General features: G+C 38.1%; 1 protein-coding gene across 1 annotated transcript in view; it reads right to left on the bottom strand.

Annotated features, from left to right (window-relative positions):
• LOC104521470 (potassium voltage-gated channel subfamily KQT member 1) overlaps nt 1-19,389 on the bottom strand; it is a gene marked incomplete at its 3' end in the record, with an annotated part of 89,211 nt that overhangs the window by 24,906 nt on the left and 44,916 nt on the right. Inside the window, exons 5-9 of the mRNA XM_010163477.1 lie at nt 16,503-16,599; nt 11,600-11,740; nt 4,549-4,659; nt 3,189-3,284; nt 2,210-2,338 (exon numbers count right to left, since the gene is read on the bottom strand). Of these exons, the coding sequence (XP_010161779.1) occupies nt 2,210-2,338; nt 3,189-3,284; nt 4,549-4,659; nt 11,600-11,740; nt 16,503-16,599 (574 nt within the window). The remainder of the gene's footprint in view (nt 1-2,209; nt 2,339-3,188; nt 3,285-4,548; nt 4,660-11,599; nt 11,741-16,502; nt 16,600-19,389) is intronic.

The raw sequence follows: 19,389 nt of genomic DNA, 5'->3' as shown, positions 1-19,389 counted from the left end.
AGTAAATCCATTTGAGCTTGTTTGTTTGTTGTTTTTTTTTTAAATAAAGCAATTGAAATTCAGTGAAAGTGTTACATCCTCTGTTAACTTTTTCAAGTGGCTGATTTTAAATTGTCAACTTAAATCTGGTAAGAATTTCATTCTCAGGAGATGTCTAGCACATTCTGAAAATCAGGTCTCAAGTAAATTTTCTTAAACTGGGTCCAAAACTCAAGGCACTCAAAATACTAATCACTTGAGTATTCAACAGCTTGGCTGTAACATCTTTCTAAAATTCTAATTAAACATTAACCATGGACTTTGAATTATGAGCTAGGCACTATGTAGTTTTTTTCAATTAGTTTTTTCCTTCCTCCTACCTCCAAAGTTGAAGTTCTCCTGATTTTAGAAGCCTGAGAAGCAACCCAATAAACACCCTACACTTGGTACATAAGAAAAAAAACAAACAACTGAATACTTGACCTGTGCTGTCTACCTCCTGCATACTGCCACCACTTAGCTGTATAAATACTACTTCTTACAACACAGCATTTATTTCCTGTCTTCATGACTACCTACCCTTGGCTCTATTACTCACACACCTCAAAACAGAGGTAAGAAGCATATTTTAACTTGTCTGATGCTCCAGTAACCTTCTGACAAGAAGTTGAGATCTAGGGCTACTGCACTCAATTCTGCAATATACTCTCACCTCTGCTAAGCAGTTAGCAGAGATAAGTATCATCAGAGAGATTGGTTATTCACACATATAAACACAAACAGGCTCAATATATTCACAAATGGCACAACACCACTTTGTATAAGTAACCCAATTCTATTTTATTACAGTTTTTATTCAGTCTTTTAGAGTTCATTCTTCTGTTCAGCTCTGCAGCAATTTTAAAAAGTATGTTCAAAATTAATCAAACAGGGCATGAAAAATGGTAGAAATGGACACTTATTGTAGACAATAGATGCAATACCATGCATCAAAATGCTTCCTAAGGCAAAGATTATAGGCTCTCATAGCCAGAAAAGAAACTATGAATTCTCTGGAGAACAAAAAGCTATAACATGTGAAAGATGCTCAATATACATTGAAGTCTTGAAAATTAATAGACTAGCTAGAGAAAGAATTAGTCTCCTTTGATAAGAGAGGACAATCCATTGTTAAGGAATGAAAGAATCATTATAATGTTATTGAATTAGAGTTAGCAGTTCACAGGGAAGTTCAGGTTTAATAATACATTAGGAAAATCCCTCTCACTAGAGAAAACAGAGGGAACATACCAAGGGCACTAAAAATTATCTTTTTTTTCCAGTTCTCCCACCACTGATTGCTTGCTGTTCAGCAACACATACTATCCAGCCTTACTTCAGCCTTGCCCCTTTCCTCCTGGATCTTCTACCTCTAGGTATGAAGAAGCTACTCTCATGGCAAAGCTACACTCTGCTCAGCACAGAGTAGATTGTGCTGTTGTAACACCAAAACATATACATGTTCACAGATCATTCTACACGTGCTCTGGGGAAATCATACCGCAATTCTCTGCTGGGCAACAGGCATCAGTGCTATTTTGCTGCCTAAAACCAAGCCTCTAACATCACTTTAGAAATTCTGGGTATATGAGCTAGACCTGCTGCAGACCTGAGCCTTTCCAGAGGGGTGCTGAAGGTTAAAGCAAACTTGTCAATGAAACTACATAGCTTGGGAATCCCACCTGTACACACTTTCCACTTTACTGCAGCCACAGCCTAGGAATTTGCCCAAATTTCTACACAGCCCCAGATAAAAGTACCACGGAGAGAAGTACTTGAGCAAGACAAGCATAGATACTGTCAGCCACATGTCGAGTGTGAATATAAATTTTCAAACTACCTTTCTCCTTTCTTCCTGTATGAACTACTACACAAAATGAATGCAAAAATGGGAAATTTTTTTACTTACACTACCCTTTGAGAAGGTGGAGGAGACATCAAAGGAGATAAAAAAAATGGAAAATCAGCACCTGTCAGACCACCAGGGTAAATTTTAATTTTCCCGTCCCTCAGGAATATTTTAAGGAAAATTAAACTAATCATGCTGTGGCATGAGGAAAACAATCAAATTACCCATTATAAAGGGCTTTCAGCTCTCCAGATTCTTTGGAGACTTCATAAGGATTTTGGCAAGTTATCCCAATCAAGTTAAAAGCAAGAATAGAATAGAGCTCTGCCAACTCTCCATTACCTGTTTTCTCAGACTAGGGCTAGATGGCGCTGGTGGTTTTTTGGGATTTTGCACCGGTGATGTAACATAGATCTTCCATGTTGCTGTAGAACTGCAGGATTTCTCTGCTGCATAGCACCGCCATAGAGTCTATAATAAAACCACAAACCAATAATCTCAGTGAATACACAGTCACTGTTGTGCAGGACAGGTAAACCAGATTTTTCTGCAAATCAAACTTACAGGAAAAATCTTCAATTAGTGTAAACACGCTGCAAAGGGTCCCGACTGCAATTACTGTGCTATACCACACAACACCATGCCTAATAAAATACACTCTCGCCTGTACGTAACTGTTTCCTATTTGCACTAGGCATCTTAAGTACGCTGCTTGTACCGTTATCCCGAGGAACTGGGGTTAACCCTGCCCAAAGAGGGAAAAACCAAACCATACAACTTAAAAGTGAATTCCCACAAACATCATATAATACTGCTGCTGCTTCCCTTCTTCTGCAGTGTGCCACACTTTAGTATTTGTGCACCATGCTATTGCATTCTTTATATTATTATATAGAATGTTATTGCTGGGACATTTTTCTAAACTGAGGTGTGTGTATACTTGTATATGCATATATATTCATCACCTCAGGATTTGGTAGATGCACATGACCTATGGGAATATAAAAAGCAAGTTAGGGATTAAAGATTATAACAAAGATATGTATATTTTTTTACTGTTTTGTTAACTAGACTCATTGCATCCAGTTAGTGTCTTTATGCTTGTGAGTATCAGGATAGTAAAGCCTCCTATGCTCACTCTTAAGAGGGGAGAAAGGCAATGATCTAATTCTCTCTAGTGACTGAAGTAGATAAAAAAAAGTGGTTAAACACAAATTACAGATTTATAATAAAGCCTAGTAACAGTGATTCTCAGTACCTTAACTACTAGGCTACACTCTCTCTCCAGTATTCTCAAGCATTTTACTGTTAGGGGCTTTACCTGAATTAGAGAGGCTGCAGCTGGGATTTGTCTATTGAAATGCTTCTGACGTTGCTTTTGCTGTACTTTCAGGGCAAAACCAGACCCCAGAATACCCTAAAAGTATAAGCAAAAGTACTAGTCAGATTCCAATATGGCTTCACATACCTAAAATAAATATTTAACATGAAACAAACAGTCATTTTTAAGAAACCTCCCTAGAAAAAGTTCTGAATTTTCAAATGTCCAGTGACAGAAATCTATCTACTGCAACAAATAAATCTGAAATTGAGCACGTTGATCTTCATAGAATCATAGAATGTATTGGGTTGGAAGGGACCTTCAAGGGTCACCTAGTCCAACCCCCTTACAGTAAGCCCGGACTTCGTGAGCAGATTGCACAGAGCCCCATCAAGCCTGACCTTGAATATCTCCAGGGATGGGGCCTCCACTACCTCTCTGCACAACCTGTTCCAGTGATTTACCACCCTTATACTGAAGAGGTTTTTTCCTAATATCCAACCTAAATCTACCCTTTTCTAGTTTAAAACCATCACCCCCATTATATATTGGCATCATGTAACTTCACCTGTCTATTGCTGTGATCTACAGGTAACAGACAGAGGCATTCACAGAGGTTGTTCCAAAGGCAACCCTGCACAAAGGTGGGACAAGCAAATGCTAATGTCACATGACTGATCTACAGCTGTCCTTTACACTTGTTTTTACTTCTTTGCCACAACCCCCCCCCACAACTAAAGCCAGAACCCGGTTTGATTTCCCAGACAAATTGAGCTAAGACGACAAAGATATGCTTTATAACTTCAGCATTTCCATTAAAAGTGAAAATTACTGAAGAAATATTTTTGTCTTTTCTAGTTGTTTTTATGTTGTTGTCTTTATTTTCCCCCCATTCAGATATTTGAAGATTGAAAAAGCCCAAAGATGCTTTATAGTACCAAGTAAGAAAGCAGATGTAGTTTCCTAGACCCCTGCTTCATGGCAGTGTTCCTCTCCTCACGGGGCTCCCAATTGTTCTTATATAATCACAAAACAGCAGAAATGAATGAAGTTTCACCTCTGACACTGACGTGCTGATACAAAACCTCTCTCTCTTTACCTCACAGAATACCTTCAGTTTTTTGAGTAGTGACAGTTCTTTTTACAGGCCACATCTATCTAAAATGATTGTAGTAAAGACACAGCAGTTTTATTCATATGTGTGTACAGACACACAAACGTACACTTAAGGATGTGTGCGTGCACATTCTGAAGCAACACCTAACTCCACTATTTCTTATCGATGGCACCAATTTAAAACTATCTAATTGTGAGCCCAAGTCAGACAAATACTTTAAAAATTGAACAAAATTCTACTTACCGCTGGCAGAGCAAAGAAAGATATAGCAAATACTGAAAAACAGGAAGCTACTGTCTTCCCAATCCAAGTCTGGGGAACTTTGTCTCCGTAACCAATTGTTGTGACTGTTACCTAGGCCAGAAAAAAATATCTGACTCAGTGCAATACAGTACCTTTTCTCCCCAAAAGCAGGAAGACAATGTAAAATAGTATTAGGAGATACATATGGATCAACAGTGTTTGGCTTTGGCCATAAGGAAACCAAAAGAGTACACTAAGCATCACTGTAAATTTATCTCATTTTTACATTCTTCAGCAGGCGCTCACAACAGGCCACTGTTCTGGATGGAACAGTAAGCCGGACCCAGGGTGACTGTTCTCAAAGTTTGTCACTGGCTGTTTCTACCTTCCCAAAACTGCAAGGTGCTGCCCTGTGGGCTTGAAACTGTAGGCTTGCAGTTTTTCTGCTTTTGCTTTTAAAACGTAGTTCTACAGGGTTGAGAAGAAAGCTTAGAAGTGCCAACTCGCACGCAACCAACACACAGCCATCTGCTAAACTCTGCAGTCAGAGGTACTAGCTGTGGCAGGGTAAGCTATGCAGCTGCTGGCAAGAACATAAAGGGGCAGAACTAACACCATTTATTCACAAAAGAAGGAGGAACACACAACCATTCCAGGACACTTAACCTCTCAAAGTAAATATGCCAAGAGGCAAAAAGCAAAATACAGCTCATGCTCAGCTTCACCACCCACCCCCCCCCAATACAGTTCTTTGCCACTCAAAATTGCATTTAAGCCATGGGATGAACCACATTACCATACCTGGATCTGCTCGTTGCCTGTTCAGGGTGCAAGAAGGGCCAAATGCTCCCCAGGCAAGGGGTAGCCCAGAGTCAACAGAGATAACACAGGCAGCAGGGCAGTCCCACAGCACCCAAACAAGACAGACGCAGGAAGAGAAGCCAGGTCCAACTGAGAGTCCATTTTGTAAAGCAATATCACAGCAACAAGGAAGGGCTGACATTAAGGTAGGGAGTCCATGCGCAGGTCAGGGTTAGGGTCATGTCTAGTGGTCAGCAAGTAAGTCCACAGCAATGTCACAGAGCCAAGATCAAGCCAGGAAGTCAGCTCCATCTGAGGTCATGATCAAAGAACTCCATACCCAGGCTGCAGCTGAGCTAAAGACCAGCTCCCCTCCAGCACAGTGCTGAGCTTAAATAGAGCTCCTGGGTGTGGGTGGAGGCCACAGGTGATGCTGGTCAGGGTAATTAGGCCAATTATTGCCCTCAGGACCCTGACAACAGCTTCCCCTCTCAGCAAGGCATGTCCTCATGCAGGTCTGGGAATCTACATCACTGTGGGGATGTCAGTAGCATTTTCCATGGCACAGATACAGAACAGGGACAGCAAACTAGAAAGGGACATCATATCAGCAACTCAGGGCTTGCAGGGGACAGGCCACCCCTGAAAAGCCACAGAGGTAAGGAGGGCCTGAGTAGGACAGAGGTTTTGGGCTGTTCCTGATGAGCCCCAGCAGGCTGGGAGAATATTTATTAGAAGCCCAAAGCTCAGAAAAGGCTTGGTGCTGTGGGGGGATCAGAGTCCAGGTGAAAGCTGGTCCATCAGAAGGGTTTGTAATGTAACAAGGGCCAGCTGCTCCTCATCAGAAGGTGATCTCAAGGAGGGATCCCAAGGCAAGCCAAGAGAATCCCACAGCTGGCCAGACAGGGGCCTTCTCACCCTGGGCCCAGCCCTACGAACATGGTAGACTCACAGACAGTAGCCATGTCCAACAAAGAATCTAAATCACAAGGCAATATCAATATCAAGGTGATCAGGTAAGTCTGAGGTCAAGTATGGAAGTCAGCCTATAGTTTGAGGTCTAGATTACCAGACCATGGCTGAGCTGGAGATCAGCTCTCTCCCAGCACAGCTCAGGCAGGGGATAAGTACCCAGGGCTGAGCCTAAATAGGGCCCCTGGGCTGTGGGTGTTGGGTGGCCCCAGGTGTGGCTAATCAGGGCCATTAAGGGCTTTTTAGCATACTCAGAGCCCTGACATTGCCATAAAATGGTAGGAGAAAGATTACTTGCACCCCTGAGAAGTGGAAAGCTTCTAGTGAGGAAATTAAGAATTCTGTCACCAATACCAACCACAGGGGAGAGCTTTAAATAGAAAAAAATGTACTTCTATTTGGGAGTACCAGCCCCACACCAGTCCCAATCCCTTCACTTTGCCTTGAATGGTAGCAGAAATACAGCCAAAACAGACTTAAAAGAACATGAAAATTTACACTGACTACAAAAGAGGATGTGGAAATACTGCCTTTTATGGGAAAAGTTGCTGACAAATACTTAGATATTATGCAAAAATAGCCTTCTCAGAACAACCTATCCGCAATGAAGGCAGGGGAAGAATACATTTCTTCCTCCTCCAAGAGCAGTTCTACAAAGAGCTAGAAGGAAGATTTGGAAAAAATTACCAACTACTACCAAACTGAGTTTTTCCAGTGTAAAAAAAAAAAAAAAAAAAAAAAAAATTAGGCTTGTGTTTTTTCATCAAGAATTTCTCACTTGATGAAGTCAACTTTGCAGTATGTATCTCTTTGAGGGAATATTGTCATTTTGAACTACAAACTGCTCTCAGCAGGATCTCTGTCTTACCAGGTGTTTGTCCAGATTTAATGCAGCTTGCCCATGAAGTGACTCGTGCTGCGTACTACCAGCAGAAGAAACAGATGAGTTTGCCAGCTCCCCAAATTAAACTAGACCCCACAAAATTCAACTTTTAAATACAGTGTGTGTTAGTGCGGAGCTCAGGAAGTTAAAGCAGTGTTTCTTTAATGGCACTTCAGCTCCTCGGTGCACCCAGATGACCCCTTAAAGTCTAGGATTTTTCCTTCCTTTTCCTCTCTTTTTTCTTATGAAAGGCTTCTTGGTTTTTTGTGGTTTGGTTTTTGGGGTTATTTTTTTTTGTAGTTCTGCAGCACTCAGGACTTGAAAACAAACTGCAGTAATGTTGAGCTGCCTTAGTATTACTACGGAAGACAGCATGAAAGCTGTAACCACAGGAAAGATGATTTTCCATCTATACAGCAGGCATTTGGCTGGCAGACTCCTGCAGGTGCCTCAACATGCCTCAGAAAGTTTCTCCCTGGCTACCTTAAGAGGGTTCCTTCTTGGGAATCTAATTAGTGCATTGAAGTATGTGGAAAGCATTATAAATAATGTAATTCTCTGGCTTTCTTAACCACAACCAGAATCTTTTTCTACTTGTATACCCAGAAGTTACTAGTTATCTGCTCAGAGAATGTTTAGTAACTAGGCTTTGGAAAAAGATACTTCCTTCTTAACAAAGATTTACTATGGCATATTCCAGTTGGTATGCATATGCTCTAACACAGACTCTGAAAACATATATGCACATTTCAAAAAAAGAACTCTAATTTACTAGAAATCAACAGAGCATCTTGCATGCTTTAAGATAGGAAGGTGTCCTGAAGTTTGAAGTCAGAACTGCACTCCTCAAAAAAAAGAAATATAAAGGGGTTCAAACTGCTACCTCTGTAAATTCTGAGCAATTGATCCCAAGTACCTCTGCCAGTTAATAACAATTTAATTGAGTGACCATATCTCAAGTTCAGTGGTACAGAATTGTTCAGTTTGTGACAAAACCAATGAGTATTACCAACAGCAAGAGACAAGCATAGAAGGGCCAACAGAAGAGAAGCCTCCTACATGCCCTTTTTCTTTCCTCAAGAAAAAACACCCAGAAAGGACAGAAAAACTGCTGTGACGTGCTGCAATTCTGGCAGACTGTCAGTGCTGTTGGAAATGCTTTTGTATGTGTTCTAACATGATATAACTTCTGAAAGTGTCTTCATATAAAATACCACAAGCTTTTGATATGCCTTTGCAGTTTAATCTGTGCACCTGCCAAATCTAGGTGAAACAACCTTGCATTTAACTGGAGTGGGTGAATGTAGTTAGCATTTAATTCCAACACTCATTCATTCTTTATTTTCCCTTTTCTTCATATTTAAACCTTTCAGGTCATTTGTATCAAGTTCAGCAAGCTTGCACTTTCTACTCAAAGCAAAACGTTACTCATAATGCATTCTGTGGTTTTTGTCAGACACATAAGACTTTCAAATACTTGCAGATTTTTTTCCTGTGGTTCAGTTTTGAAATGCAAAAGTGAAATCAAATTTCACTCCCTGGTAACTCCACATCTGTGTTTCTATGTTACAGAAGATTTGAAAAGAAAAAGAAACTGATTCACTTTGTCCTTTGTCACTGTTCCCAGCTGTGAACTGCACCTGCACCGTGACGCACTAATGCTGAGGAGGCCTAGATGTCTGGAAAGCTTAAACAACAATTTAAACAGTGTTCTTCAAGTGCCTCATGCAGCTAGAGAAAGACAAAGCTGATTTTATTTTTCTATTACACATAACAAGTCAAGTTTTGGAAAAAAACAAAACCCATTGAACAATTTGTGAGATATATTTACACTTTGAAATACAGATTCCAAATAATCTATCTCAACAAGGTAAAGTAATACACATTTTAAACTTATTTGTTGGTCTTCATAACTGAACTCTTATTAAATTCCTTAAGTCCAAAGAATTAACAAAATATGCCTGTAAAAACACATACTGACTTTTTTGTCTTTAATTTTTACTCTTTACTCAAATCAGGGCTGTTGCTTACAGCATTTTAAAATATTTTGTAAGCTATATCTAAAAATTCAATGCTACTCAAAGCAAGCTCTGGAGAGCTAAAAAAATTTTAAAAAGAAGGAAAGAGAAAAAGTACACTGGCTCCACATAGAAATTTTATTACATGCAGGAATAACTCATGCATTAATATACATGGGCAGAACTGGATGTTAATATCCATAGCTAGTTCTCAAACTGATTACTGAAAATCCTTTTTTGTTTTCCACTGTACCTTGCTCCCCTCAGTTTGATAAGCGGTGGTTCTTCCCTCTCATTCAGGTCTGAGTTTTGGCATTTCTGGCCTTCCTAAAGGCCTAGGAATTACTTTATGAGTCACCAAAGATATTGTGCAGAGAAAACATGAATCACCTTATTTTAATGATTACGTATTAAATTAAGACATCCTTGTTAATAAAATATATGCTTTCAATTTCTTTCACTAGTGTCATTCTAATTCATATGGTGCTACAAACTTCTTTGGTACTTCATTATGCTAGAAAAAATTATGAGATATTTCTCACAGGTGTAGCTGAACTAGTACAAACTTTTATGGGAGACTCTAATGCTGATGAACTTCTCACAAGCAGTCCCACATTTAATTAGATGTACTTCACAAACTCTTCTGCTAGATCATTAGTAAAAACAGAAACAGTAGCTGGGTTCAGTCATTTGAACACTGGTATTTGAGCTGAACTGCTCAAACAATAGCAGAATAAGTGAGCCTGTGTACTGGTTTCTTTTCTTAAAGTAGACATGGGGTGTCTTTCCTAATGTCAATTACACTTTAATTGTTTTAATTTTGCTCTTACAATCTAGAACGATCTGTGCTTCTGGGATATTTATTCATTTCCTCCACTAGCTAGAGGTTATCTCATGTCTATAACCATGAGGTTTTAAGTTATGAAAATTTTATGTGTCTACTGAGGAGTTTAACAAGTGATTTTTGTATGGGCTAGTTCATGGTTTCATTTCTGCCCAGCACATTAGATAATCAGGTCCATTTGGCAATTTAGTGGATTTTTCTTTTTTATTTGATTCTTTTTGGTTTTTTACTGTTTTGCACAGCCATAAGTAATACTCTGCAAATGAAATGAATATCTGACAACCTAATGACAGGAATTTAATGTTTAATAGATTTTTTTATACTGAACCACTTAAAAAGTGATAATTCAGGGTACATGCAATATAATCTACATTTCTATATACTTCATTGAGGTAGAGGCTTATGCAGCATCTAAGAATTGGAAACGTGTATCTATTAGGAATTTTTTGTCTCACCAGTGTATTTGGATGCAGATAAACAATTTGTTTATGGCCCAATAACCGTTTGGCATTTTTAAAGTCTATTATCTAAGGACAAATACAGTTTACTGTGTTTTCAAAACACTCTTGCAATATATCCTTCTCTCTCTGAAAGTTGGTGGCTCTGCATCTGCTGTAGTCTCATTTTTCTCTGTCACTAACACTGATGCAATGGATCTCTTTGGGTTTGTTATAATAAGACAGGCAACTCATAAAATACAGATTCTCTAGTGGGGGTAAAGAGACCACAAGAGAAGGGATGGTTTGTGCAACAGCTAATAAGGTGGGAAAGCACGAGTCACAGTGAGAAACAAGATGAGAAGAGCCATATGAAGGAAGTGTAAAAACAATTTGGTTTCTTATTCTGTTCCTAGCTATCTATTCCCTTTTTTATCTGATTCTGGGCATGCATACAGTAATCGCCACTGCTCTCAAAATCCTGGTTCCTTCTTAATGATGTTTTTTTCCTTTATTTCACCAAAGATTTGCACTGCCTTTGACTGATGATTCATATCCAAAGTAGCTGAAGCTGTGAAGCTTTGCCAGCAGCTTTAGATGGAGCTATTTATGTTTACAGTGAATCATGGAATTATTAAAAAAACCCAGGAACCTGTAACCTGCATCAAGGTCTGCATTGTTACTGAGAGTGAGCTTTACACAAAAAGATCCAAAACAACTAGACTCATCAACCCAACCTCCACAAATAGAATAAACGTTTAAAGTTACGCACCTTTTGCAGATAGTTAAGTAGGGTTTAAAAGCAGTGGTATATGTTTTGGAGGGTATTTATATGCTTTTTGAAATGTTAACTTCAATGTGGACTTTTTGTGTCTGTAAAGAATCAATGTCCTTTGCTAAGGACTTCCTCTCATGCTTTCACAATAAAGTTTAATACCAAAATAACTGAATTGTATTTTTTTTTCTTATATCCTTTTAAAGGGTTGTTGAGTTTCCTGTTCTGCAAAGAAACACCAGATTTTTTAAAAATATCACAACTTCAACAGAAAATCTTGTGCACCAAGTTTGCACATGCATTTTGTTGGTAAAGACTTACCACACCCCACCAAAGGGCATCAGCATAGCTGGAGAAACCTGTCTTTCCATCTTCATCAACTGCATCCTTCTCAGCAAGATAAACAAAATAGGATGAAAAAATTAAACCCAAGAATCCAATGTACAACGTGGTTATGAGTTCCTATTAAAAGAGAAAGCAAACAAGTACATAAGGTTTACATAATATATATTCTATTATTGTAAAAATCTGGGGAGGGGGTGTTGCATCACAGTAGAAAAATTAATAACTTATATTTCAGGTATGAAATTTGCTTCCACTAAAACAGGTAGTTCAGTGACTTGTCTTCTCTTTATATGTTACTAAAGAATTCTAGAAGCCATCATTTATACAAAATCACTTGGACAGCTAAATATAGGGTGGGACATCTCTCCTCTTCTGTCTTGTGAATGGGAATCACTCCACTTAACTGTCCACTCAAAATACCAAACGTTAATAGATTTTTAAAATAGCAAAAGAGCTTTAGAAATGCACTTCATGGACAGTACGCTAAAATAACAGTTAAGAAATAACAACTGTGTCTTGTGATTGTGACTATCAAAGCAATGAACTTGCGTATCTGACATTTAGATGGCATAAGGCTGAATATCAATGCCTTAACAGTTTCATGTTAAGATAAAATAAAATCTTAAGATAAAATACGTTGGTGTAACCTCTACTTCAGTCCTGAATAACAAAGACTGTTTGAGACTAGGCCAGTTTATTAGAAGAGACTTTTGTTAGGGCACGATACAGTGCTTGTGAACGTACCAGTTTCTTTGTAGATTTTTGGACAGGAAAGTTGTATCGGAACTGATGCAACTTAGATACAGGATTGTTACAGTCTTCAGGAAAAGTGCTTACGCATTTAAACAAGCCAAAATGTGTGGTGTCACAGAGGCAAAAAACTGTAAAACTTATTAAAAAAGTACTAGATTGCAATCAAATGGGACAGACATCTACCCCTCAGGAAAATCCAATATCTAGTTATGAGGGAAAATAGCTTATTTTAATTACTTAAAGTTTACAGTGCTTCAGGAGTTAACACATATTATTATTTTTTTATTTTTTTTTTAGATATTTAGTCATCTTTATAATGAAACATTGTAGTACTACAGCTTTACTGACATCTTCCTTAAATTCTTGATAGACTTATTTTTCCCTCCTTGGATCCAAACAAGTAAAGGAATTCAAATATTCCTATAAGAAAAATTTTAAATTAAAACCTATCTAAGAAGGATTTCCTTTACTTATAAAGTATGTCAGGTTTTCATAGATTTTCTGTAATGCTCTACCCAGGTTTCTTAAACCATTTATGAAGGAATGTTTAGGTTTCATCATCAAACTCCCTTCAGATTCTTTCTTTCTTTTTCTTTCTTTCTTTCAATTTCTCTATAAAAGCTTCCTGAGAAAATGCAGCCCTAGTAGCTAGTAACTGCATTCAGCAGCATGAACTATACACGCTGTTCCTTCTGCTATAGCGCTACTTAAAATCTAGGTTCAGCAAGTTTTTAAGCAATGTTGGCACAAAGCAAAGTAGGTATTTTTTCCCTAATCATTTAACAGTGACCTAACAATTAATTCTAATAGTATTCTGTTTTGCCCTGGGCAAGTCTTTTAATCTAAGCCTTAACTTTTTGCAGGCCTGTTTGCTAAACAAGGTAGCTAAAGGAGGAAATAAACCTTCCAGTTTCAGTAGTTCATATTTCTATGCTGGTCACCATTCTTTCCTCATTTTTTTTTTTCTCTAATAATAATACACAGTGTACTTGTAGATAGGACTTAATTGCTCTGAACAGTTCCTTATATTTATATTTATAGTTGACTACTTGCATTTCTCTAATTTTCCACAACTTTTTGGTTTGCCTACACAGTATTTTTTCAATGCAAGACAAAACTGTTTAGTACCTGAGACTGTAAGTTCAGTGATCCATAGAAAACTACAACAGAAATGGAGACTAATTCTTGTTCCCTGCTTACAGAGAAAACACTCTGCTTTCATCTCTGGTAGATTTCTGACTTCCTACCACACCAACAGAAATTTTTTAGTTCCACTTGGCATTTTGCTTGCACCTCAGATATTAACAGATTTTTACATGTTATTGAGGAATGGCTATCACTACTTGCAGTGATGACAGAATTAGAGAGTAGTTGATAATTGGAATAGTTCAGTGTTAAGTGCTGGATTTTTGAGAAGCAGGCACAAAAAACAATGCTTTTCAGAAGTGCTACACAGAGTCTTATAAGATCCTTTCAAAGAGGCTGAAATATCAGCAGAACTACTATTTGACTATTGGCACCTCTCAACTCCAGTCCTAGTCATCTAAAGGCTGAACTCTTGTTAAGTAAAGCCTAGATGCAAATGTAATTGCCTTAGAGTTATTCTAAATGTCACTCCATGTTACATATGTATTGAAAGGCAAAATACTACATGCCTATATTTAATAAGAACAATAGCAGCAATCTAATACATACTGCATGAAAGAGAGCATAGAAGATTTACAAATAATATGTGCTGCTTAAAGAAATAAGGATGGAGTGGTGTCTAACAATGCCAAATAGCATGAATTGATACATGATGTCAAAGTGAAGAGCATTTTGCAGAAATTAGGCCTTAAAATTTCACATTGGTATGAATTTTTAATAGATAAGAGCTTAAGAATAAAGAACAGATGACTGTTTTCAGCAAGGACTTTCAGATACATATATGCAAAGGAAACAGCAAGAACAAAACCCAAATATGAACAAAGGTAAATTTGAATATTGAGAGACTTGATTCAACACATCTTTTTAACTTAGACAGATTTATATTTTCAGTTACAATAAGGACTATACAAAATAAAATTAAACACTTAAAAATAATTTAAAAACCCCAAACAAATCCGCAACTCATCAGTAACTCCCTCCTCAAAGCAGTAGATGACCTCACAAGACAAGGTGAGGAATAAGTAAAACTAATCGAGAGGCTTACAAGCTGGAGCTGGATTGGCTAACTCAGTTTTTCAGTAAGCCGCATGATTTTTCCATGTCTTTCCATCACCACATGTGATATTGACTCATGTTTTGTTGCTTTTGGCGAGAAATGCTTGTATAAGCTCAACCTGCTGAAAATAGAAGAGCATCCTAGCCAAATCAGGCCTGAGTGAGCTAATACAGCTATATGTAAAATTCCAAAACACATGGAAATCATTGGTGACAAATTCAGTAAGCTCTTCTGGGCCTGCAGAGGTCCAAGTGCTTGCTATTTTCACAGGTTAAAAGACATTAATTTATTTTCTTACACTGTCTCAGGGTTTAGGGTCCCATTTTTTCTGAAAGAGTACCCAACAACAAATAAATGAGGACCTTGTACTCTGCCTGTAAAGCAAAAGCAGCTGAGGTGTTTTTGTTTTGGTTTGGTTTTTTAAACAAAAATTCCTTGAAGAGATCAGACAGGAATAAAGGTTCCATTTTCTGTTCCATTTGGTACCATGCTAGGGTTTCAGGTACACTTGTCCAATGTCAATATAGAGCTGTGTGTTTGATTTTTTTTTTTTTTTTAGTGTGTTAGTGGGTGATCTGCTTTGACAAGTACTACAGATCTGCAGTGTTTTATATATCATCGTAATCACTTCTTTGGATTAGCAGAAATTCAGGTGCATTTATTCATAAATTCACTTCTCCAAGGGTTGTGGGTTGTTTTTTTTCCCCTTTAAATCATTGAACTTATTTGTGTTTGTGACATTTAAGACAGAACTGTATTTTGGAGATAGTATTTCCAGATTCTTGACGAAAATTCTGAACACCCACAGAAAAATATTCTCTCAAACACCTCTGTCAGTGAGGTTAGTAAATGTTGAGAAATTGTATTTGGATACCAGCTCTGCCTTGGCTAGATATCCAGGCAATGTGACCATAATAAATGAAGACCACACAGACTTGGAGCATTAAAAGTAGGCTTTATATTAAAGCACTTCGGTGTCCATCAATGCTGCACAGTCATCGTGACACAGAATTTCCTACTGTAGTGGGGGGGCATGGGAGGGGTGCAGAAATAAAAGGAAGAAAAATAACTTTTATATTAAATTAATCTTTCAGATTAGGTAGCTCTCATTCTGTGCCAGAACAACAGTTTTCTAAATAGCACATGAAACAATGTCTGTGTGGAAATCTATCTATAACTATTTGTGAGTACCTGGGGAACAAATCAAGATTCATAAAGAATAGGTTAAAGAACCACCCTTACAAGTCTGATGTAAAGATTCATAGCACAGTATTAGCCCTCCACAGTATGGTATGATATGCAAGATTTAAAGGCTAAAAGTTTATTATTATATTCATAAAGCTAAGTTGGCTTTTCAACAAGAGATTCCATGAAGCCCCAGAAAGAAGCCTTCAGCTAGAAATTTTTAAAAGTCTACACAAAAACATTTAGGCTTTTCCTGCTTAATGAACTTTTATACAGAATAACTGTTTCAAAGCTTTAAAAGCCAAGTTTACCTCTGTGACTACACCCTTGAAAAAGTAACTTTTCTTGCATATTATCATAACATAGTTAGGATTTTTATTTATAGAATGGAATAGAAAACTCATTATTGAGGCAGAGAAAATAGAATGATTTAAATAATTGACTTTATCAAGGCTTTTCCACTACTATTATGTTGAAAGATAAAAATCAGAGTACAGCAGTTAATTTCCAAAAAAACACTGATGCTGATATTCTGTTAGCCACTGACCTGAAGTAAAGAACAGTGTTCTCATTTTTAAAGTAGGAAAACAAAAACAAAAAAACCCCACATGATGAACTTTTGAAGTATTTTTTCTCTTGCAACAGTAACTGTCCTTATAAACCAGCCTATGATTTGAAGTCCATGAAAATAATATACTAAAGTAAACAAAATTCTGGGGATCTTTAAAGATCTAGTACCTGACGATGTATGAAAACAACTGATCCTAATAGTCGCCAGGTGCCACCCTGTCGATCTACATGAAGCATGCGAAGTATCTGGAGAAACCGGATCCCCCTGTAAGAAAAATAGGACATAAAATAAATCTAATGATTGAGAACAACACTGCTCTATCTATACATAGTTTACTATGTCATATTTGAGAACTGTGATAGCATTGCCTGTGGCTAGGGTTGCATCTTAGACTTAAGGCATCTCAGTAGACAGTATGTTTAGATCACATTTCATTATATTCATATATATTCAGAAATATTTGCCAAGACAACAATTAGTTAAAAGAAAAAAAAAAGGTCTAAAATACATGCTTTCAAACTCAGAGGAAAGTTGCATATTTTACCTGATTATGATTCTCAAATGCTTCCTTTCCAAGCAAAACCAGTGCTTCAAGCTTTGCTAATGTAAATACGAGCAAACTTTTTTTCTCTATTTGCCAGAAGCAGAATGTGAATCAAATATGGCATTACTGAAGTATTTGTTGAGTAAGTTATAGAAATAACTAACTGGAAATAGATGCAGTCCTATGTGATTTTAGGACAACAAACTCAAAGTATTTTCAACTAAAGAAAAATAATTATCCATATGGTTGTTCAGCAGAATTTTATTCAGTGGAAATATTTCATTGTAGCCACCCTTTCAAAAATGAACTTTGTTTGCCTGCACTCATCACACCATCTCACCACTGAAACAAAACAGTGAAGAACAGGAAATGATGAATGTTGAATTAATCTATCTGAAAATTTTTAACTAAAAGTATTTTTAGCTCTTTTTAGTTATCCTCATTTTTTTTTTTTTTTTTAATTTCAACCTTTTTATTTAAATTCCACTGTGGCTGCATTTTATACCAGCAGGCAGGAAACTCAGCACGGTGCCATCCTCAGTCACTGGGAAGGCATACTGTCTTCTGAAAGACCTAACTTTCCTCTATTCAGAAAGCAGGTTTTCTGAGCTTTCACAGCTGACAGTCAAATGATCAAACATTTGTCATTTTTTTTGGAAAGCAAGCTATAATCCTGACTATCAAATCACATGTCAGTGACTGGGTATATGAACACCATGTTTTGTTATTTATTTGATATGCCATAGGAATAATAATTTTAATTAGCTGGAAACTTTAAAATAACCACTTAAAACCTGTTAATTAAAACATGACTCCAAGAAGAATTACAAGATTATCAAATACATGAGCTTATAGACTTACATAGACTTTTAGACTTATATAGACTTAAATAAACTTATAGAATTACAGAATCTTTTGGTTGCAAAAGACCTTTGAGATCATCGAGTCCAACCGTACTTATCCACTACTAAACCATATCTCTGAGCACCCCATCTACCCATCTTTTAAATACCTCCAGGGACAGTGACTCAACTACCTCCCTAGGCAGCCCATTCCATTGCCTGATAACCCTTTCCATGAATAAATTTTTCCTCACATCCAATCTGTACCTCCCTTGGTGCAACTTGAGGCCATTTCCTCTTTTTATATCACCTGTTACCTGGGAGAAAAGACGCACCCCTGCCTCACTACATCCTCCTTTCAGGTAGTTGTAGACAGTGACATGGTCTCCCCTCAGCCTTCTTTTCTCCAGGCTACACAATCCCAGTTCCCTCAGCCACTGCTCAAAAGACTTGTGCTCCAGACCCTTCACCAGCTTCATTGCCCTTCTCTGGACATGCTTCAGCACCTCAATGTCCTTCTTGTAGTGAGGGGCCAAAAACTGAACAAAGTACTCAAGGTGCAGCCTCACCAAGGCTGAGAAGAGGGAAAGGATGACTTCCCTGGCCCTGCTGGTCACACTATTTCTGATACAAGCCAAGATGCCATTGGCCTTCTTGGCCACCTGAGCACACTGCTGGCTCATATTCAGCTGGTTATCAACCAACACCCCCAGGTCCTTTCCTGTCAGGCAGCTTTCCAGCCACTCCTACCCAAGCCTGTAGTGTTGCATGGGGTTGTTGTGACCCACATGAAGGACCTGGCACTTGGCCTTGTTGAGATGGTTGCAGCCCATTGCTCCAACCTGGCCAGGTCCCTCTGTAGATCCTTCCTATCCTCAAGCAAATCGACGCTTCCACCCAGCTTAGTGTCATCTCCAAATTTACTGAGGGTGCACTCAATCCCTTCATCCGGATCACTGATAAAGACATTAAACAGGACTGGCCCCAACACTGAGCACTAGGGAAGACCACTTGTGACTGGCCTCCAGCTGGATCTAACTGCATTTACCACCACTCTTTGGGCCTGGCCATTCAGCCAGTTTTTAACCTAGCAGACAGTATGCCTGTCCAGGCCCTTGGCAGCCAGTTTCTCAAGTAGAATGCTATGGGACATGGTGTCAAAGGCTTTACTGAAGTTCAGGTACACCACACCCACAGCCTTTCCCTTGTCTACGAAGCAGGTATGTAATGTAATAGCTCATTGGTTGCTTATGTCAGGAAAGGAGTCGCATGTAGCTCCCCTGTACAATTATTAGACATACTTCTTGATGCCTTGACCCAATAGTAGTTCTTGATTTTCCTGTCTCTGTTGTATCTGACATGGTTACAGCTGTGTTACTGCCAAGTGTTGGCATGCATGTTATAGACTGGCAGTTTTACAAATAAAGATTTCAGAAACAAGGTAGTGAACAAGATGCTCCAGATACACAGCCTCTGAACATGCACAACCCATTTCCTCTGAAAAGATAAAAGAAATTGGTTTGAAAGAAGACCATTTTTATCAATTTAGTGAACTTAAAACACTAAGGACAGAAGGCTGTAGGACTCTGCTGTGAACTCTGCGGTACTACTAGTTTTCAGTCTCACTGGTTGCTGCAGGGATGAAAATGTCAACCTGTCATACCAGAG

Source organism: Antrostomus carolinensis, unplaced genomic scaffold, assembly GCF_000700745.2.
Source record: "Antrostomus carolinensis isolate BGI_N321 unplaced genomic scaffold, ASM70074v2 scaffold5742, whole genome shotgun sequence".
In the NCBI taxonomy this organism is placed as follows: domain Eukaryota; kingdom Metazoa; phylum Chordata; class Aves; order Caprimulgiformes; family Caprimulgidae; genus Antrostomus; species Antrostomus carolinensis.
The sequence above is the reverse complement of the archived record's forward strand: the minus strand, read 5'-3'. Positions and strand labels throughout refer to the sequence as shown.